This window comes from Nothobranchius furzeri, chromosome 14, assembly GCF_043380555.1.
Source record: "Nothobranchius furzeri strain GRZ-AD chromosome 14, NfurGRZ-RIMD1, whole genome shotgun sequence".
NCBI classification, from domain to species: domain Eukaryota; kingdom Metazoa; phylum Chordata; class Actinopteri; order Cyprinodontiformes; family Nothobranchiidae; genus Nothobranchius; species Nothobranchius furzeri.
In genome coordinates this window covers 26,640,337-26,663,547 of record NC_091754.1, presented here as the reverse complement: position 1 = coordinate 26,663,547, position 23,211 = coordinate 26,640,337, and the positions used below count along the sequence as shown (strand labels likewise).

The window sequence follows — 23,211 nt, the reverse complement described above, 5'->3', positions numbered from 1 at the left end:
ACAAGTTTTTTATATGCAAAGAAAAACAAAACATCTCCAAAAAGCTAAAATGAACCAATTTTCTCAGATTTTTTATGTCACTTCATAAATCTGCAGACTAATTTTTAACCCCCCCCCCCCCCCCCCCCCCCCACACACACACACACACACACACCATGTACCAACCTGTCCTCTACCGCTGTAGCACCCAGAAGGACTAAATCCCTCTCAATGATGTCATAAGCCTGCGCCAGTCTCTGCTCCCTGTCCTGCAGGGCCAGCTTGGCTTCCGTTAGGTGACGACACGCTACCTGATATTCAGATGCGGACAACCTCCGATAGGCGACACACAAGGTCCGCAGACCCTCCTGGTTTGAAGATAGACAGAAAGTCAGTCAAATGTACAAAAGGTCATTTATTTCTAATACATCAAGCTCTCAGGTGAACCATTAAAGCCTTTAAAGTTTGGCCACCTGTGTATAAGTGGGGCATCCTTACAGAGGGAAGAGGTTAGATTTCAATATGGATCATGATCCAACAGCAGCACTTTAGACAGGAAAACCGTCAGTGGGGCCCCATGGGGTCAATCGTGTCCATCCCAGCCTTAAAACAATCAATGGCTTATGCGCAAGAAGATCTCGGCTTGAGTTGGGAGTGCAAAGCAATCAACGCTTTTATCGTTTTGACTGGATCTTTATTTAGTAAAAGGGTAAAAAGTTAATGCAGCTGAATTAAAAATAGTTGGTTGATTACACATTAAAAGTCCTAGAATTACTAGAATTATTAATTTCCCTTATTTAAAGAGGAATTTATAGAGTTTTAAAGGAAAACGACCTGATGCTGAGAGAGGAAGAAATCTTGAAAATAACTCTATGATCAGTCTCATATGAAATTGCTAAATAATACATGATGTCATAGGAACTTTTGCAGAACGTAGGATCTTTGCATCTTCAATCAAAACCTACTTTTGTTCCTTTTCTGCAGTTTCAACTTCATTCCTGACACATCTGCACAGATGTGCTGGATACAAAGTTAACACCTACGGTAGCAAAACGTATTTAAAAACATGTTTTATTTTAATGCTCACACAAGAATATTAATTTAGAACATTTTAAGGATGTTTTATTAGCAAATAATGCCACTCCCCCAAAAAAGAAAAGCCTGTCATTTGAGCAATAAACGATAGCATTCTTGAACATAAATGAAAATCAAAAATTAGTTGAGCACTCTGAAGCTATAAAAGATATAGCAGCAAGAATACATCGTAGCGTTGGACCCGTTTCACAGCTGTGCTGGTAAAAATGTTCACTTACTACAGCATTCTGCTCCACCCGGGCTTTAACTTGCTCCACCTTTCCAGAGACCACTCGAGGAAAAATAGATGAGTCTGCACCTTTGCAGAACAGCAGGTACTCTCCTGAGAACACACACACACGCACACGCACACGCACGCACACGCACACACACACACACACACACGAACACACACACACGAACACACACACACACACACACACACACACACACACACACACACACACACACACACACACACACACACACACACACACACACACACACACACACACACACACACACACAGTAGAGTGTATGATGCAGAAACAGTGTTTTTGTGAATTTGTTAGCGTAATAATATGAGTGTGTGTGTGTACGTGTGTGTGTGTGTGCGTGTGTGTGGCAACATCTTACCTGAACTTGACTTGACGATGACGCTCATCCTCCTCCTGACAGAGTCGAAGTTCAGCACGTGGAGAAGCTCAAACCTGAAGGAAAGATGCACAACAAACATTAGACTTTTAAACTTCAGGAGTCCGTAGATAAAAATCGAACTTTTGACAGATTTAGCTTGTTGCTGTTGCACGTTAGAGGGCCAAACAGCAAAAGTAGGAGGACTGTTGCTACTAAAATCTCTAAAAGTTAAAAAGCTAAACCCTCTCATCTCTTGCACTCTCTTCCTTTCCAAAAATAGCTCGCTGTTGATGGGTCACTGCTAAGACTGATGGAGAGGCAGGCTGCTGAACAAACCAAATTTTACAACATTACATCTGAATACAAGCCCTCTCCAAATGCCCTGGGTTCTATACCTAAATGTTTGATGGATGCAGGACTTTGTGATTTCCACTGAACAAAAACCAAAAGCTAAATCATCATCTGATGTTTGACCCAAGCTCCATCATCAGCTTTAGTGGTTTTAAATCTCATTTGATGCAACAACATGTAACTGCAGAAACAAACCTTTCGATCTCGTCGTCTTTGTTGAGGATCTCCATGTAGTTGTCCTTCAGCCTCAGGTAGGTGTAGCCCAGCCTGGAGAAAGAGAGAAAAGATGAAAAGGATTAATCAGAGAGAGAAAGTCTTGCTGAAGCTCTTCTAAATCAACATCACAAAGGAATTCAACATGAAAAATTAAACAAAATGCCCCCTAGTGGCTGGTTACTGTATAGGTTGTAACGTAAACTTTTTTTTTCCTGACTAAAAATTAAAAAGTACACACTACCTACTGGATGGAGAACAAACTCTCCAAAATAAAAGAACTGTTATTTATTTAGCTTGCAGATTAATTTCCAGCTTTAAAGCTCTCATTTACTAGCCTGGCCTGTCAGACTCGTCCTCTGTTTAATTCTGCACAGAGAAAGAGGCTGGTAACTCACAGGCAGAGAGGCACATGGGGGCGGGACTAAGCAGCTCAAAATTAACCAATCAGAAAAAAATACGGAAATGCCGACTGTACCGCGCGACGCTGTAGTTTTTTAGCTGTAGAAAAAAAGGCATCTGGCAATGGCACAAACTTTTTTTTTAGAAGAAAGGCTTTTTGCGCTTCTACTTGTTGTTTTAAAGACGTGTCCAAGTAATTTAGAGCAGAGGAAAGAGCCGCAGCGAACTCCGCTTCAGTCGCCATGTTTGACAAACTCGGCTTTATGGTGTTCGACGTACGCTACTCAGCGCTGATTGACTCGGTTAGCATTCTCACGGGGTGGGATTATTTGAATGGGAGAGTTCCCAGACCCGTTCTCTGTGCAGAATTAGAGGAGGAGTCTGGCAGGCCAGGCAACTCATTTATAAATTTTTCCCCGAAAACCTGCTGTTGTCTCTAGTGTGAATGGATGGCACATGAGTAGTTTTCTGTGGAATAAAAGCTCTTGCACTCCCGTTTCAGGAAGCAGAAGTTAGCCGGAGGAGTTCAGCTCGTTAATATTCATGATATGCGAACATCTCGATTCTGATTGGTTATGAGCAACGTGACCCTTCTGCTGCCTTAGGCCGGGGACACACTGGCCGCGGAAGCGCCGCGAAGCGCCGCGAAAATGGGACCGCCTTCATTCGGCGCCCTTGTTAAGCTATTCTATAGACCACATGGGCCGCCTCGCGCCGCGAATCGCCTCGCGCCGGCGCGTGCCGGCGCTCCAGCCCGCGCCGTGCAGCGATCATTTCGGCGTTGGCTCTATTTTTTTCGCGAGCCGCGGGTGAATCGCGTCAATTCTGGCAGGAAGTCAAACGTAGACATAAGAGGCAGGCCGGTAAAGTTAACAAAATAAAGCATTTCAAAATAAAATTCCGCAATAGTCAAATGTGTTCGTAAACAGACACTGCAGAAAAACCACACGAACACGCACACACATACACACACATCGAACTTGTGTGCGTGTGTGACCACGTGAAGGGGGGAGTGGTTTTGGGTGTCTTTTCACCGGAGCAAACAGGACAGAGAGGCAGAAAGTCTGAGGCAAGCAGTTAGGATGGATGACTTTAAATGAATTATGGAAGTTGAGAAACACAAGGAGCTGTACGACCCCCGAAAAACATGATTGTTTACGTACCCATGTCGGAAGAAACTGCTAGGATACAGCTGCAGAATTGGAGCGGGTTCCAAGAGATTCAACTGGCAGAAACAACTCATACCATAGGTTCACACACACACGCGCGCGCACGCGCACAAACACTCAAACGTAGGAAAAGAGCTGAGAAAAGGCAGAGAGGAAATGGAGGACACCAAGTGTTTAAAAGAAAAACTACAGCTGAGCCGAGGCGCGCCTCGACTGGGGCGCGTCTGATCTGAACTGAGGAGCGGCGAGCAGCGGCCGAATTTCGTGAGCGATTCGCTTCTCGGCGCTTCGCGGCGCTTCCGCGGCCGGTGTGTTCCCGGCGTTAGTTTGCTCTTATTTTTTTGGTTAAAATAACGCAACATTGATAAGTTCTCTCCACAAACCCACCATGCAGTGGAGCTGCTAATGCTAACGGTTTTCAGGCACTGAGCAGATGTTTTAAATGTGGTTACCGTTTCATTCCTTCCACCAGAGCTACTTCATCTGGTGAGGAGGAGATGTAGAAGGAGGTGGGCCTGCCCTGGTGGATGCCCCTCTTGATGCCGTCCACCGTCTCCTCCTCCTTCACTTGCACGGTGTGACACAGACACAGCGCCCGGAAGAACAGATCCTCATACTCCTGCAAACACATCGATGTGAATAACAACGCTTCGTTTCACACTAAAAGCACAGAATATGCGTCACTGCAGCTAAAACAGTGAAAATCATTCATTTCTTTTTTTTACTGGGTGCTTTTTATCTTATTTAAGAGGCACTTTAGCAAATTTTCATCTAACTAAAAACTGGATTTTTTCCCGTATTACGGAAGAGGATTAGGGCCACTGAAAAGAGAAAAAATAAATAAAAGAAAAGAAAGATAATTCTGACTTTAATCTCAGAAATCAGAATTTTTTCTCAGAATTCTGACTTTTTTCCCTCAGAATTCTGACTTTAATCTCAGAATTCTGACTTTAATCTCAGAATTCTGACTTTAATATCAGAAATCGGAATATTTTCTCAGAATTCTGACTTTTTTCTCAGAATTCTGACTTTTTTCCCTCAGAATTCTGACTTTAATATCAGAATTCCGAAGTTTTTCTCAGAATTCTGACTTCTTTCTCAGAATTCAGAATTTTTTTCTCAGAATTATGACTTTAATCTCAGAATTCTGAATTTTTTTCTCAGAATTCTGACTTTAATCTCAGAATTCTGACTATCAGAAATCTGAATCTTTCTCAAAATTCTGACTTTTTTTTTCTCAGAATTCTGACTTTTTTCTCAGAATTCTGACTTTAATATCAGAATTCTGAAGTTTTTCTCAGAATTCTGAATTTTTCTCAGAATTCTGACTTTTTTCTGAGAATTCTGAATTTTTTTCTCAGAATTCTGACTTTAATCTCAGAATTCTGAATTTTTCTCTCACAATTCTGAATTTTTTTTCCTCAGAATTCTGACTTTAATATCAGAAATCTGAAATTTTTCTCAGAATTCTGACTTTTTTCTCAGAATTCTGACTTTTTTCCCTCAGAATTCTGACTTTAATATCAGAATTCCGAAAATGTTCTCAGAATTCTGAAGTTTTTCTCAGAATTCTGACTTTTCTCTCAGAATTCTGATTTTTTTTCTCAGAATTCTGACTTTGATATCAGAAATCTGAAATTTTTCTCAGAATTCTGATTTTATTAATCCAGAGGAAAAAAAAAAGTCAGAATTCTGAGAAAAAAGTCAGAATTCTCTTTCTTTACTTTTTTTGTTTTCAGTGGTCCTAATCCTCTTTCGTACATTCCTTCATTAAATTCAAACTTATTTTTGATATCACAGAAAAACTGCCAAGTTCATCACTCCTCTGTGGACTTGAGGGACACCCATTTCAATATAGTACAAGGAAATAAAAAAAGAAAAACATGCTTAGGTGGAAAAATGTCCAGTAGAATCACATAAATCAGCAAAAAATAAGATTTCCTTATAAAATAGGAGTCTAAACTCACCCTTCTGTATCCTCCAGGTGAGGAGTCGATCATGTCGATGCTGGAGGCAGCGCTGAGGATTTGGCCATTGCAGATTGCATGTGGGATGTAGACGTTACCATCAACGCAGCACTCGATAAACTCCATGTTGTTCTCAGTCAGAGTGCCGGTCTTATCAGTGAACACGTACTCCACCTGACAGAACGGTAAAGACGGTGAATAATCAGGGCTCGTTTACACAAAATGTCTACTCAAGTGTTGTCGTGTAGGGATGTACCTGCCCCAGCTCTTCGTTTAGGTCAGACGTGTTCACCTGAGCTCCCTGCCCCAGCTCTTCGTCGAACATTTCCTCATCCCAGGTGATGAAGTAAGATCCGAGGAACTTCTGCATCTCCACTGTGACGTACATGGACACTGGGATGATGTAATTGAACAAAACCATGAAGGCGAGGAAGTCTGTAAAGGCTCGAATCACCTAAAGACCGGAGGGAAAATGTCAGACTTTAAAAAGGAAAATGATAAGTTGTTTTATTTACTCCAGAGGGCTTTTTGACCGACCACGTGGCGTTGGCGCTCGATCTCCGTTCTGTGGTTGTACCAGGGTTCGTCTCTGTCAGGAGACCACTGCCAGGCGTATTTCAGGACAGTGTTGATCACAGCTTTACTGATCAAGATGCACAAGTACACGATCAGAAAGGCGTTCATGGACCTGCAGAGGGTGACAGAGTAGTGTGGTTGATATTAACTGGACCTTGGAGAGCGACACTAAATCTTCACAACCGAGTCGTTTGTCTTACTTCTCAACAGCAGAGCGCTTCTGGGACTTTGATTGGTAATTAAGTGCCATCTTTGTGTCCATACCAGTGTAGACGGCCACAGCTGAGGCAGAGAAAACACAGTTACCATCATACACACTCTAGATGTTTTATGCAAATGAGTGTTCATAATAATACCATAAATGTGTTGTGTGTTCTTCAGTGTGGCTCCTCTAAGAAGTAAGTTCTCAGCTCCGAGTGTTCTGCAAGACGAAAACACACAAAAGTTGTTTTATAATCCAGAAAACTCTATTCTGATCACTAAATGAGGGTTCTTAGTAAAAATGAACATCCTCCCGAAAATGCTTCTGTTAAAAATAAAAATAGACAAAAATACACACCTAGAGATCGGCTCCTCTTTGTCCTTGTAAATGTTGATGCGTCCCACAAATCTGGGAAAAAACAGACTACTTTATATCAAGATGTACAAAGTGGAACGGTGAGATCTTTGTTTAATGAGGATGTGCTCACTTGTAGAGGTCAGGCTGAGGTTGTTCACATTCAATAGTGGCGTGTAGAGAATCCACCTCCTGCTCCGTTCTAAAGGCCATGGTATCTGGTACAGCATAATAGGTCTGAGACAGACAGGTGGAGGGAGTGGGAGGAAGAGCACAGGGGAACATGTCACCAAAGCATCCCATATAAGAACGGGGCTTGTTTGAGTATTTAGAGTTTCTATGGGCCTGGAAGGAGACAGCGAGAGGTCATCCTGGGTGTGTGTGTGTGTGTGTATTAAAATTAAAACAAACAGGAGAGACTGTATTTATTTCCATTCATTCATTTCTAACATCTGGCTGTTTTTTCTGATTACGTGTTGCAAAATGTCATGAAAATATTCTAAATTTACCAATTCTAGCATAAAAGAAGAGTTTGGATCCTTTCCTTTGGTAAAGTTGTGAACGAGTAATATGATGTAGAACAGCTTCAGTTTGGAGAAACAGAGATCAGTTCTGACCAGAGTGGTGAGCTAACAGCTATCATAATGGAGACAGATACAAGTAGGGGTAGACCAGCTGATATTTTGGGGCCATATTTACTTTTTTTTTCTTCTTTTTAAAAAATAAATAAATCGGCATTGGCTGATATAGCTCCTTAGTAAATCAATTTAAAGTCAGGCACATGCCTGGGCAGCCCGGTGCTACTGCAGAATTAAATTTAACCCTCTGGAGGCAGGTGTTCCAGATTTGTAACGTTAAAACCTACCTACCTGGTTACTCCACATACGTATTTCATGAGCATTTTTTAACTCAGAAGTACCCCTGAAGGACTTAGTTGTTCGTCCTTTTATCAAAACTTATTTTGAGCCTGAGAGGGTTAAATGTATAATTTACATTCCTGAATAACATCTGCATAATAAATGCTAAAAAAAAACAGTTTTGAATGTTTGATACTTGGTCAGTTAACTGACTTATCTGATGAACTTTATTTAGATGTCCAATTTTAACAGTGAGCAGTGGACATAATTAACATTTAACAGTTACTTCAATTCAGTGTTCAAAACTGATTCAGCTGATGATATTAGTGAAATACAAGCCTACAAATAAGGTGGAAAATGTCTAGATATAAGCCCAAATAAAACTGCCAACACATATCAGCCATCAGCACCATGACCTCTACATGTCGGCATCGGCGATAGAAAAACCAATACCTGCAACCTCTTGTTACGAGGAGGTTTGCTGTTGTTCTAAAATAACTGAAATGTAAAATTAAAATCCTGCTGGTAAGTGAACATTTCCTTTACCAGCAAATTTCAATGAAAAAAAAAATTAAACTTTATAAAATTCCAAGGATAAATTTCATCCCCAGAAAGCAAATAATTATTGTTACGGTGCGTGATGCAAAAAACCTTGATTTTGTTTATTCTAGTTCTAACTGGTATTTAATGTATTTTATTTCACCTGTGTTGAATTATATTAATTACTGGTGCTATATTTTAGACTTTGTAACTGCTGAAAACATTTTAATATTTCAATCATTACAAAAAATTCAGTCACAGGGTAGCTCTTAGCCAATAGCGATGGCAGATTTAAATTCAAATGTAGTGCAGAGTTTTTAGCTGAAGAGGGTGCAATACTGACAGTTTTAGGGAGAATAGTAAAATTTTAACTAAGATGTACTAAAGTGCCAAATTATTACATCTACAGCACGATTAGACACTCATTTATATAGTTTATCAGCAAAAAGGTTGATTTGGGGGTGACTTGCTCTTTAAAGATCTGCTGCCTGATTCTGCAAAAAAAGAATTGCAACTGAAAACTTCAATTATTATTAAAACAACACAAAAATATGAGGGAAAGATTTGCACAGACTCTGTTGTTGCGTTTCTAAAATCCTTTATAAGCCACATATGAGGATTTGGTTACCTAATATGTGATGCCTGATCTAACCTGCCTGGAAACAGAGCTTTGTTTCCTTTTGTTGTCTCTGACATAAATAGATTGTGTACAGTTATGTAACCATCACTGTGTGGCGCGATTCAGCTCGCATTTTTGGCTTAAAAAGAGATCAAATGCCTGTTCTTCAGATGCTCTGATATTATTTCCCTCCTAGTTTGCAAACCCACTGCTGGGTTTAAAAGTCGACTTAAAACTCAGGAACGAGCCAGAGAATCATCTACTTCTCCACCTTGTGACTCGACTCCCCGTCGAGGCTGGTGGTCGTGACGTAGCAGATGCCGTCATATCGGCTGGACGAGAGAAAGATGAGGTCACAGGGAAAAGTCTCGTCCTCTCTTACCACAACAATGTCCCCCACCTGAAAGAAAAGGACAGACGTAGCAGCGTTTAGGCCAATAATTAATCGATTACGGTTAGATGAGATGTAAATCTAAGAGGCTAAATCCTTCGGGTTGGCTCATCTTTTACCACGTCAGGATTTAAATGCTTTTCCCCCCAAAAGGATTGAGAAGTTACATCACAGATTATGTGAGCAGAGCAGCTTAAACTCATAAATCCCGTCTCCACGGTGACCGAACACATGACACACGCTCTCTGATTTAGCATGATGAATATATTCATCATTATTCCTACTCCCAGTTTGCACTCTAATCCTCGCTGTTTGATCTGAGGAAGAGGAAAACCTTGGGACAGAACACGCCGTCAAACAAAGACAAAACGAGAAGGTTGAAAAACCTCGGCAAGGACACCGAGATGAGAGGGAAATATCCCATTCAGGTTGTTTCTCGGACAGAAAATGGTAACACAAACTATGCAGCTCTCCGTTCTTTAAAGCTTGGCAGCTCTAGTGAAGCTGTATACTTTGAGCTGACCCTCAACATCCCACACAGCCTCTCACAAATGAGCAGCAGACACAGCAGAAACGAGATGTTTCACCACTCATTATGTACCTGCTGACAAAATTGTGTTACAAGACTAAAATATAGTGGACTGGATCGATAGATCCGCACCTGAGGTGATGAGCTAGATCAGTCACATTACACAGCACGGACATAGGTTTCCCTAAATGATCAGACAGACAACCACTCTATGTGCTGGTGGTTCGTAGTTTTCCTCTGAATATCGGCGTTCATCACTGTTACCAATATAAATGTAACTGAAAATAATCAACAAGTCTCTGACAAGTCTTACCTTCAGCGAGTTCTGCTTGTTTTATTTGACTAGAAATCGTTTATAGCCCTTAGCTTTTCGGTGGTCGCTAATTCCAGGATTATAGCTCATCTAAAAGATTTGTTGTGCAAAAATAAAGCTGTAATCACGTTCTAAAGGTGAAATATAGCTTTTGTTGCTCCAGATGACTTCAGTTTAGCCTCAACAATTAGGGTACAGATTACAGAAAGTAAACACACCTTAAAGCCTAATAATGAAACCTGTACTGGTATCAGCTCTTGGTCTGGATTGGTAAAAAGAAATATTTCTTTTTGGATAATGGAAAAATGCAAAGTGGTTCAGCTTTAAAGAGGTTGGATTGGAGGGTTAAACCACCAAATTGTTCCCAAGCACAGCTGAGTCTGCAGCTCTCCACTCCCTGCTGGGATGGGAGGAAATTTTTCACTACTCATCTGTCATCTAGAATCTTTTGGTATTGATCCATAACTGGCAACCGCCATAACTTACGGAACGACAGTGAGATAGTGACTATAGGCGTAGAAAAGACTGCAGTACCCATATTTTACCACAAGATGCCACTGTTACTTCATTCCCTACATGTTGCACCTTGAAACTGTATTTGTATCTGTATATATATATATATATATATATATATATATATATATATATATATATATATATATACATATATATATTGCACCTTTAAACTGTATTTGTATATATTGTATATATATACAGTGGGGCAAAAAAGTATTTAGTCAGCCACCGATTGTGCAAGTTCTCCCACTTAAAATGATGACAGAGGTCAGTAATTTACATCATAGGTACACTTCAACTGTGAGAGACAGAATGTGAAAAAAAATCCATGAATTCAAATGGCAGGATTTTTAAAGAATTTATTTGTAAATCAGGGTGGAAAATAAGTATTTGGTCACTTCAAACAAGGAAAATCTCTGGCTCTCACAGACCTGTAACGTCTTCTTTAAGAAGCTTTTCTGTCCTCCACTCGTTACCTGTATTAATGGCACCTGTTTGAACACATTATCTGTATAAAAGACACCTGTCCACAGCCTCAGAATCCAAACTCCACTATGGCCAAGACCAAAGAGCTTTCAAAGGACACCAGGAAAAGAATTGTAGACCTGCACCAGACTGGGAAGAGTGAATCTACAATAGGCAAGCAGCTTGGTGTGAAAAAATCAACTGTGGGAGCAATTATCAGAAAATGGAAGACATACAAGACCACTGATAATCTCCCTCGATCTGGGGCTCCACGCAAGATCTCATCCCATGGGGTCAAAATGATCATGAGAACGGTGAGCAAGAATCCCAAAACCACACTGGGGGACCTGGTGAATGACCTGCAGAGAGCTGGGACCACAGTAACAAAGGTCGCCATCAGCAACACACTACAACGGCAGGGAATGAAATCCTGCAGTGCCAGATGTGTTCCGCTGCTGAAGCCAGTGCATGTCCAGGCCCGTCTGAAGTTTGCCAGAGAGCACATGGATGATACAGCAGAGGATTGGGAGAATGTCATGTGGTCAGATGAAACCAAAGTAAAACTTTTTGGTATAAACTCAACTCGTCGTGTTTGGAGGAAGAAGAATACTGAGTTGCATCCCAAGAACACCATACCTACTGTGAAGCATGGGGGTGGGAACATCATACTTTGGGGCTGTTTTTCTGCTAAGGGGACAGGACGACTGGTCTGTGTTAAGGACAGAATGAATGGGGCAATGTATCGTGAGATTCTGAGCCAAAACCTCCTTCCATCAGTGAGAGCTTTGAAGATGAAACGTGGCTGGGTCTTCTAACACGACAATGATCCCAAACACACCGCTCGGGCAACAAAGCTCCGTAAGAAGCATTTGAAAGTCCTGGAGTGGCCTAGCAAGTCTCCAGACCTCAACCCCATAGAAAATCGGTGGAGGGAGTTGAAAGTCCGTGTTGCTCGGCGACAGCCCCAAAACATCACTGCTCTTGAGAATATCTGCATGGAGGAATGGGCCAAAATACCAGCTACTGTGTGTGCAAACCTGGTAAAGACCTATAGTAATCGTTTGACCTCTGTTATTGCCAACAAAGGTTATGTTACAAAGTACTGAGTTGAATTTTTGTTATTGACCAAATACTTATTTTCCACCCTGATTTACAAATAAATTCTTTAAAAATCCTGCCATGTGAATTCATGGACTTTATTTTCACATTCTATCTATGATGAAATTTACTGACCTCTGTCATCATTTTAAGTGGGAGAACTTGCACAATCGGTGGCTGACTAAATACTTTTTTGCCCCACTGTATGTATATATATACATATATATATATATATATATATATATATATATATATATATATATATATATAAACTGATTTTTAATCAGGTTATCAGGCGGCTGGTTCTCATAAGGGACTGTCCCCGAAGTGCTCTATAAATACTGCTTTTTTAACCTCACAGAACAACTTTTGCATTGATTTAATTCACTAGCTTTTCTTTTTTTCCCATTATATTGTTGTTGTGACACATTTGACCAATTAATTGAAGCACAATAGTTAGAGCAGAGGTAGAGCAGCTACTTTAGTTGTTTACATTTAAAAAGGGCAAATCTTCATAAAACCCTCAATTCTTTGCATGCAAAGCATCACCTACAATCAGCCTTGCGTTTACAGCATAGTTGAGGATTTGTCTGCACAGCACGGGAGGGTTAATGTTTGTTTAGATGCCAAACAGTGGCCTGCTCTTACATCAGCAGGACAAGGAGAACATTAGAGAATGATGACAGAAACATCATAACTCATGAAACACATCACTGGACTCTTGCGTGATCCACCAGAGAGCAGTCTACTGGAGTTTCAGCACACTTAATTGGTCGGAACAACAAGGGAGACCAAAGTTAGAGAGTACTGCAGAGGGGAAGGGAGAAGGGGGAGTGAGAGTGACAGAGAAAACGTGAACAGTGCAGCAGTGCTGCTTTGTGGCCTCAGGTGCAGCGCTGGCCTAATGAGGCCATTCTTACCCGTAGTTTGTGACTCTGCGTCCGCACCACCTTCCCCTGCTGCACCACATCCACCGGACACTCGTTTATGGAGCAGTCGGCTTTGTGTCTGAGCCAGTCCTCGTAGCCCTGAGTCATGGCAAAACAGAGAGACGGAAAATAAGTTTGCATGGGAAAAGAAGAGAATATCGACCGCTGTGTGGCGTATTGAAGCAAAGCACAAGATCTCGAGGCACAGGAGGAGGTGATGGCCATTTAGTGTAAATAATTAGCATTGACCTCTCTTTGCTTACTGACCCATTTCCTATATTTCTAGTTTTAGATTTATGTCCCTGCAAACCTCAGGATTCCTCAGCTAAAACAGCTTCATCTATCACTGAGAGCACCCGATCGCTCTGTGGTGGGAGATGCATCTCCCTGGGGCTCAAGTGATTAACAGAGGACAGCGTTCATTATAATATTTCTCACATCACCAGACATATTCAATAGCATGTCCTCTCACCGCAAGAGGAATGTGCACAAATAGAGAGCTGAGCAGCCAATTGGTTGTGAGTGTGTGTGTGTTTATTTCAGGTCACAAGTTGATCTGTCCAGAGACCCGAGTGTGTTTGTGTGTCCTACCTGTTTTATGGCGGTGACAGTGATAACAAAGAAGAGGGGCAAGCCGCTGGTGATTGGGCTGGTGGGGGTGTCGATGATAAGCTGTGGGGGAGGAGGATGCAGATTGGGGGAGGATGAGGAGGGGACAATAGAAATAAGGGAAGGGGGAGAGGGAGAGATGGAGAAGGAGGCAAAGCTCAAAATGCAGATTTGGTTGCAGCTTATATAATAAACTTAGAAGGAAAAATATTTTCTGTTAGTGATCAACAAACGTGCAAATAAGTGTCAGAAAGGAAAGCGACGGGCTCTGCCACACCCAATTAGACCTATGAAGAGCATTTAGAAATGTTTATGCATCTGATAAACACACAAAACTGTGGAATTCTATTCAAATTTATTCTAGCAGTTTAAAAAAATGCAACAACGCTATTAAGGCTCAAAGTTTTTGAGCGTATGGCCACTTTTCATGGTGTTTTATCAGCGGAATAACCCTTCTGATACATATGCTTAATGAAACACTACAACAAGCTATGTTTATTAACATTTTATCTCAAAAGCAGGTTTGGAAATTTGTGCATCGATCCAAAGCATTTTTTGGTAGATTTTTGGCACATCACCTGTCACGTGGCTCATCTTAGCATCAATGCTAATTATATGCTAGGGGGGAAACCTGGCTATGTGCTTCTTTTGCATTTGATTAGTGTTTTCTCGTGGTGGTTTCTGCTGCAAATAAAGCAGGAGCAAAAATACCAGAGAAAGTTAGTTTTCAAGTTTTAGGCCTTAATGTGTAAAAAAAATAGCTTCTTAAAACTGGATCGATTCCTAACTGCATTGTTGGTTCTTTTTTAAAACACAGAAAAGGTTTCTTTTTTATCTTGTTGCTGACAGTTTCGTTCGCGGCTGCAAACTTCCTCAGAGCTGACGCTGATGGTGGCGTCACTTCCTACTCCGTTTATCCGCGGGCAGCAGAGGACGTTGTCGCCCTCTGCTGCCCGCTCTCCCCTCTCCGATGATGCAGTCCCATGCACGATCCAATGTGTAGACCCCATTGTCTCTGTTCATGGTCCCGCATCCACGTCTCCTTATCTCGATAGCTTCTTTTATCCATCTTTTGTATTTCTGTTGTTCGGTGTTTATGATCCTTGTGTTGTCCCAGTCCATTATATGGTTTTCTCTTGTGCAGTGATCTGTTACAGCTGACTTCTTTATTGTGCTTTCTGCTTCTTGTTTTGCTGCTCTTGTGTGTTTTTGACTTGTTTCTTTCTCACACTCCTTTCTACGTTCTATTGTTCGTGTGTTGAGTTGGCGTCCGGTTTCTCCTATGTATGTTTCACTGCAGAGTTTGCATGGGATTTCATAAGCAACTCCACATTTAAGTCCAGCTGATATTTTGTCTTTTGGGTGTACTAGTCTGTTTCTTACTGTTGTGTATGGTTTTGTTGGTGTGTTTAAGTTGTGTTTCTTCATTGTTGCTCTTAATTTTTCTGTTATGCCTTTGATGTATAGTAGGGTTGTCACAGGTTGTGGTTCTTGTCTTTCTGGGTTTCTGGTTCTTTGCTTAGGTTGTTCTTTTCTTTCAGTTGTTGTTTGTTGTTTTCCTTTGTTTATTGCCCATGTCGGGTAACCACAGGTCTTTAAAGCGTGTTGTATGTGTTTGTCCTCTTGTTTACGGTCTCCTTCTTCTGTTACCATGTTTGCTCGGTGATATAATGTTCTGATTACTGACATTTTGTGTATGGTGGGGTGTTCTGATGTCCATAATAGATATTGATCTGTGTGTGTTGGTTTCCTATATGTGTTTATGTTTAGGGTCCCGTCGGTCTGCCTGGTTATTTTCATGTCCATAAATGCTATACTGCCTTCTGTATCTGACTCATATGTGAACTTTGTGTTGCCTGTGTCGTCAATGTTATTCAAGTGTTGTGTTAGTGTTTCTGTTAGTGCTTTTGGTATGATTTCCAGTATGTCGTCTACGTCGCGTTTCCATAGTTTTATTTCGCAGTTTGGGGGGGCAGTGGCTATAGCTTTTAGTTCTAGGTCTTCCATGAAAAACTCGCACAGGGTGGCTGAAAACGGGTTACCCATGGCGAAGACTTCCAGTTGTTTGTATATTGTGTCATCGCATGTAAAGTAAGTGGAGTTAGCTACCAGTCCTATCAGTTGTGCTATGTCATCTGCTGTGAGGTTTGTTCTTTTGTGTAAAGTTTTGTCCTGTCTGATTCTGTTAACTACTATGTCTATGGTTTTTTGGGTTGGTGTCTTTGTGAACAGGGATGTGACGACATGGGACTGCATCATCGGAGAGGGGAGAGATAAACGAAGTAGGAAGTGACGCCACCATCAGCATCAGCTCTGAGGAAGTTCGCAGAAGCGAACAAAACTGTCAGCAGCAATGTAAAAAAGAAACCTTTTCTGTGTTTTAAAAAAGAACCAACAATGCAGTTAGAAAAGCAACACAGTAAGAACATACCAAAGATGGATCGATTCCTGACAATATATCAAATATATCATTTGAAAAATCGACACCACGACTAGTTCTAAGGAGATGTTTAAATACTTAATTCAGACACTGCTGTACATAAATGTTTACATAAAACATGAGTAGGATTTTCTTTCAATGCATGTCCAAAATTGGAGCAAACTGCAAATAGATTGTTGTGATAGAGACTGAGGGGCAAAACCCAATTTTGTACCTGCAATAGATGAGCAATCTGTTTATGAATTTGGTCCAAGCAATTCTTTGGACAAAGAGCTGCACATTCCGACACGAATAAGGTAAAAAAAAAGGGCAAGAACGTGGAAGAATCGGAGTCTAACGGTGTATTTCTTGAAAATGTTGTCTTATTTTAGATGTAAAAACTGGGAGGTCTTTACAACCTATCAGTTTCAGAATGTAAACAAATAAATAAAAATACTTACTTGGACTAAAAATATGACCAAGAAATAGAAGTTAGCGATCCTTCTGAACTGCTCAAACAGATTCTTGGGGATGAAGTTCCAAAAGGTGTACTGTTGGGATAGAACGGCAGGAAATTATTATCAAGACACATTAAAACCAAAAACAAAGACACAACACAAACGTCCACCTCTCTGTGACTCAGAGCTTGACAAACACAAGACTAATGAATTGCATCTTCCTCAAAGACGTGACATAGGAGATTACATGGTTGTCTGCATGTGGACCAGAAGAATAGAACAATGACAAAGTATGTCTGAGGCCCTCTCACCTTGGAGGAGACTATGTGGTTGTCGGGGTAACGCTGGGGGATGTAGGCTTCAGCTCCCGGAGGGGGTTCTTTATGCCCGATGTACACCGTCCGACTGTCTTCCCAGTTCTCCTCCCCCACACACTGACAAAAAAACATAACAGAAAGTTATAAATAACGTAAAACAGAACAAGAAAGTTGGGTTATATTCGATTACCCAACAGTGATTTCCTTACTACTTTAATCTGGTATTATTGAGCTTATTCAAGCTTTAGTACAGCATTTTCTACTTTTCATTTGCAGTATAAATAAAAGTAGGATAAGTACTTTTATATTCTCTATAGTATCAACACCAAAGCTGAACCCCTTCATATTTAGCCAAACATTCATAACCAATTAGCTTGCTTAAAAAATATCCCCTCTGGGTCATTTGACAAGAAAAATACAAGAAATTTACAAAATTTACGTTTATTTACTGTAGAAAAAAAATCTGGATTTTTAAATTGGTTTTTGTATAAAATACAATACATAGAAAACTAAATGGTTTGGTTTTATAATTAAACACACACACACACACACACACACACACACACACACACACACACACACACACACACACACACACACACACACACACACACACACACACACACACACACACACAGCCTAATCCAATGCCTAAGGGGATTTCTATCTATTTTAGATCCAAGCAACTCTTAAAAGAAAAGCGAGTTTATACTGAGGATTATTGCTGCAAATACAAATAATATTAGTGATGCAAGATATGAAAATTTTGGGCCAATACCGATATCCAATATTAACCTCAATGTTATGGCCGATAACTGATATTTGCCGATACTGATAAACTGACATTAATGCTTCTAAAGTCAGCAGATTTTGAATAGAATGAAAATTATGAAAGCTGAATTTATGTTATTATGTACACACAACCACACATATATATGCTTCTGAGATGATTACAATGACTGTCACATGACTAAACAAATACCCCTACTACAGACTAAAGTCCCCTCCAAAGCATTAGTGGAGGCAACATGACCCAGAGACGTCATCAAACGAAAAGAGCAATGGACACCAACTAAAGAGCTTTAACGGACAAAACCAGAGAACCAAACACAGTCCAATGCAAATAAGGTAAAAAAGGGGAAGAACCGGAGTATATATATATATATTAGGGATGGCGATACGACACATCACGATACAGGGGAGACGACAATGTATATATATTGCGATACATTCAGCCAGACGTTATTAGTTTTTTTTTACTGAATTTATAGTAGGAATATTCAATACAGTCCAAACTGATACGTAACATGTTTAACATGAGGTATCTGAACCATAATAGAGGGATTTACATTTCAATGGTGAACACAAAGCCCAATGCACACTGCTGCCAACTAGCGGTCGGCATTTGAATTGTACAAAAAAAAAGAAAGTACACAAATAATTGAATGTAAATCCTTTCAAAAATTAGATACACGACTTTTGAATATTGATGTAATATCGCAGGAAAAATAACCGTTATACTGGCTTATCAATATTTTCTTACATTCCTTTACACACACACACACACACTGAAATATAAAGTGAACATTATATAAATTTACACATACAAACATACATATATATATATATATATATATATATATATATATATGCGTGTGTGTGTAAATTTATATAATGTTCACTTTATATTTCAGTTTGTAGCTCAGACTTGTCCTATTACCAGTCACTTTTGCACCTTAAACTGGCTGTTTGTGTGTGTATGTGTGAGTGAGTGAGTGAGTGAGTGAGAGAGTGAGAGAGAGAGAGAGAGGGAGAGAGAGAGAGAGAGAGAGAGAGAGGAGAGAGAGAGAGAGAGAGAGAGAGAGAGAGAGATCTATTTTTGCCTTGCAATTTTATTTTACTCGTATTTTACTACCTCTTACGTGAGATGTCTTTAGTGAGCACAAAGTCAATTTCATTGTACGCCTGTTCAATGACAATAAATTATCTTGACTCTTGAATCTACCACTTCAGCTTTAGGACAAATTACTATAGCCCCAAAGAGAAAAACACCATTTGAAGTCACAGACAACAAGAAGACATTTTCTTCCAAAGCTGTTTAGCGCTCCTTCATTTACTCTGACAATGTGGGTTCTGGTATCAGGCGGATGTGGCCTAGGGATGACTACCGACCGGAGGGGTGAGAGTTCCATGACCATGTTGGTGTGTAAAAGCTAGCTTGTTTTAAAGAATTGCCACTGCAGCTTGAAAATGTGATCTCTGGACATTTTAGGCTTTACATAATCAGAAAAGTTCTTTAAATAAACTTTGTAAATTTAAGAGAGTGGCTATTGACGATCAAGGACATTTTTTTAAAGAATTAATTCAAAAATGACATTTGGAGAGAATATACAAAAAGATCAACACATAGATTAAACTAAGCAAATAGTTCAGCTGGTAACAAGGTATTTAACCCCAACTGGTCCAATGAGGTGCTTCTCATTTCTTAAACAACCATGTGGAAAGACACATCTGGTGGTCATAGAGAAGATGTCAGTCTGTTGGAGAAGGGTCAGATCATTGGAATGTATCAATCAGAGAAACCATCTAAGAAGATAGCAGAAATGACTAAAATTTGATTAAAAACTGTCCCAATGCATTATTAAAAACTGGAAGGATAGTGGGGACCCATCGTATTCAAGGTAGAAATGTGGCCAGGAAAAAAAATCCTGAATGATTGGATCAGCGTTCATCAAAACATTTGGTGAAATAAAATCAAAGAAAGACAACAGTAGAACTCAGGGCTATGTTTAATAGTGAACGTAAGAGCATTTCCACACACACAATGCAAAGGGAACTCATAGGATTGGAAGTGAAAAGCTGTGTAGCTGTAAGAAAACCACTAAGCAGTGAGAAAAACTGGGGGGAAAAGTCTTCAATTTGCTAGGGGGCATAAATATTGAACTCTGGAGCAATGGAAGAAGGTCATGTGGTCTGATGAGTCCATATGGATCTTGTTCCAGAGTGATGGGTGCATCAGGTTAAGAAGAGAGGCAGATGAAGTGCTGCACCCACCATGCCTAGTGCCTGCTGTACAAGCCTGTGGGGGCAGTGCTTTGATCTGGGGTTGCTGCAGTTGATCAGGTCTAGGTTCAGCAACAGGATGTGCTCCATGAGTGAGGTCAGCTGACCAGGTTATTCCATCAATAGATATTTCTTCCCTGACAAAGAGTGGTTCGGGGAGCATGAGATATCATTTTCACACATGGATTGGCCACCACAGAGTCCAGACCTTAACCCCACTGAGAATCTTTGGGATGTGCTGGAGAAGTCTTTGTGCAGCAGTCAGACTCTACCATCATCAAAGTAAGAGCTTGAGACATTAATGCAACACTGGATGAAAATAAGTCTTGTAACATCGCTTATCGAAACAATGCCACGGCAAAATCATGCCGTAATCAAAGCTAAAGGCGGTCCAACAGAATATTAAGAGTGTGTGACCTTATTTTTGGGTGGCAACTTTAATTTTGGCCAGGCAGTGTAGTGCACAGCTTTGTGCATCCAACAGAGTGATGCAAATGTGCCGTCTTGGCATCAAATCTCAACATGACAGAGTGGGACTGCAGGACAGGGATGGAGAAAAACAAAGCAATTGCATTGAGGTTTGCAGTTATCTGATCATTAATCCCCACTCATCTGTATCAACCCTCACCTCTCTGTTCTCTCTTCATGCTGCTGCTGCATCAGACAAATTGGCTCTCCCGCTGGTCACCAGACATGGAGGCTTTGTCTTTATTAACAAATGAGCTGTTTTCACATCATTATCAATCACTGACAATGACGCGGCGTATTGAATAACAGCAAAACATCCCTTTGCTGCAGCTTTCTCATGGCGCTCTGTGTGCTCTCCTCAGCAGTTTAGTTTTCACTCTGAAATCTGGATTTTCATCAAAATAACCGCAGCAGGCATGCTATTTATAAACCTGGAAATAGTGCTATAAAAAGTCGAGAGTATTTCTAATTTTAGAGTGGTCTTCTTCCAGTGTAAATGCCTTTGCTAATGCATCCCTCCGCAGCACTTAGCCACAGTGTAAAGACATATTCTCACTGTAAACCCCATCAGTGTCATGATATTTCCATGATGTAGCTCCCTTTTATTACAAAGCTGTAATAAAACGGTACACACCATTAACTGGCCTGATTAAACCATCATGTCTTTTACTTCCTCCACTGTCCTGCCATAAAGGGATCCCTAATTAACCTGCAAATCAGATCTCCTTCCCTGCCCTTCATATTAATCAAATTATCATGTTAACATAGAATGTATGACATTTTAATATTTTTTGTGAATTGACAAATTTCTTATATTTTTATGATTGCTGGATTTTAGTCGATCCCTTCTAGTGAATTTTGACTCCATGTTAACTTTTGCTCACATTTACAATAAATTGTGCAGCCCTAGCTGTAATTGAAATGGAACAGAGAGTTTAAACAGCGTGTTGACCTTATTGTTTGTATACAACCAGGGACTTTCCATGCTAGGCTCGTATGTGTCACTAACAAGAAACATGGCTCACAGCATGCACATAATGGCTGTGTCTAAATCCAGGAACCACGTCCAGCAGAGTATGCAATGTAAATGAATTACATCCTAGCAAAGTGACAAGGCTCTCCAAATTTCAATGATACTTATAATGCGTCCTTGTTTTCCCCAAATTTCAAGGAAACTTGTAGTCTTGTATAGATTTTTGTACTTGTAGTAACAGCAGATGAAGTGGGAGAAAATTACAGTTTTAAATGCCAGCATATTAATATTTGGCAGTAAAAAAATGAAAAGCTGAACTAGTTAGCCTGTTTTTGTTAACATATGTTTTTTTTGTTGTAAAAAAATTATAATAATAAACAACTTTGTATGATGGATCCTGTACTTCTTCTTAAATTGCCACTAAGTTTAGCTTTGACTTTCATTCACTGCAGTCTTGGTTGCTATACCGATAGAACATATGCTGAAGTAAGGACAAAAATAATACCGAAGGCCAGACTGTCAAAATTCTCAGCAGCTCGCTTTGGTCTTAGCACTCGAGGAAGGACCCGACCTACGTAGACGAGGTAAGTCAGGTCTTTACAAGGATGCTATCCTTGAATTTGGACACACCCAAAGATTGCATACATACTTCTACAGTAGTACAAAGAATGATGGCTAACTAGCCACCTTAAAGAGACAATGTGTAGTTTTTACTATTAATTTATGGAAATATCCATCAAAATGTTGTTGAAAATGGATGAAATGATGCCCAGTTGTTGAAAAATATTGGCGGCTTCGTAACATATAACCACAAAAATCAGGTCTAAAAACCACAGGAGCGGGTCCAAGTTTCTGGGCGACGCCATATTAGATGCCATGTTTCCTTCTACGGGAGCCCATGAGGACAAAATGCATTTACTGATCTGTAACAAACGGTTAACTTTCGCCATTCTTAAATGTTGTTTTACACATTTACCTCTTCACTCATTACCAGTGATGAAAATGAGTCTGATGTGCATGTTATTTAGCTTAAGTTTGAACTCCCCAGGGCTTTTTGTCCCTAATTGGTATACGTTGGTAAGGTTTTACTCCATCACAAAAAAAACTGCTTGCTTGCAACGATTTAGGTATGTACTACCCCCTATCGCCAGGAAAAATACACACTGTCACTTTAAAACAAAAGGAGAAGAAAGACTTATGTGTAGGAAGTAAAAAAAACGCCAACACAAGGAGGATGAGGATGGTGAATAACTCACGCGTGACCAAATTGATTTACAGACAGAACTTCACGCTTTTAGACATTCAACAAAAAGGCATGATCTCATTTAGCATAGCTATGAAGCAGTGAGATGCTTCCCCTCTTTAAGAAAACAATGCTGCCAATTTGCCGCAACGCCGAGCCGGCAACAGGGAGTCTTAGTTCATTTATAAGTGTTCAGACCGTGGCGGTAATGTGGCGCAAACATGTCCTTTTTACAAAAGATTAGGCAATGTCGGCATAAAGGGGGTAAGGGGCGGTTTCTGCATTGCTGCAGACTTTCGTTTAACTTGGATATAACTTACTTTTTACTGCAATCAAAGCAGTGCATGGGCCAAGATGGGTGAGGCCATGAATGCAAATTCACAGTGTGACATAGATATGTGAGGATCTTCAAGTCAAAGCATTCCATCGTCCATTTTCTATACGAAGCTTCCACAGGAGATAGGTGTAGGAGACCGTCAGC

The 23,211-nt window shown here is 40.3% G+C and overlaps 1 protein-coding gene across 4 annotated transcripts in view; it reads right to left on the bottom strand.

The window, feature by feature from the left end:
• LOC107389776 (phospholipid-transporting ATPase IH) overlaps positions 1-23,211 on the bottom strand; it is a 48,954-nt gene that overhangs the window by 9,706 nt on the left and 16,037 nt on the right. For all 4 annotated transcript variants that reach the window (XM_015966124.3, XM_015966125.3, XM_015966126.3 and 1 more), the window contains exons 2-18: positions 16,978-17,100; positions 16,670-16,759; positions 13,772-13,852; positions 13,172-13,279; positions 9,211-9,339; positions 7,057-7,160; positions 6,927-6,977; positions 6,724-6,788; positions 6,568-6,649; positions 6,329-6,479; positions 6,048-6,245; positions 5,792-5,965; positions 4,277-4,443; positions 2,236-2,307; positions 1,690-1,763; positions 1,293-1,396; positions 166-347 (exon numbers count right to left, since the gene is read on the bottom strand). In XM_015966124.3, coding sequence (XP_015821610.1) covers positions 166-347; positions 1,293-1,396; positions 1,690-1,763; positions 2,236-2,307; positions 4,277-4,443; positions 5,792-5,965; positions 6,048-6,245; positions 6,329-6,479; positions 6,568-6,649; positions 6,724-6,788; positions 6,927-6,977; positions 7,057-7,160; positions 9,211-9,339; positions 13,172-13,279; positions 13,772-13,852; positions 16,670-16,759; positions 16,978-17,100 — 1,955 coding nt within the window. The remainder of the gene's footprint in view (positions 1-165; positions 348-1,292; positions 1,397-1,689; positions 1,764-2,235; positions 2,308-4,276; positions 4,444-5,791; positions 5,966-6,047; positions 6,246-6,328; positions 6,480-6,567; positions 6,650-6,723; positions 6,789-6,926; positions 6,978-7,056; positions 7,161-9,210; positions 9,340-13,171; positions 13,280-13,771; positions 13,853-16,669; positions 16,760-16,977; positions 17,101-23,211) is intronic.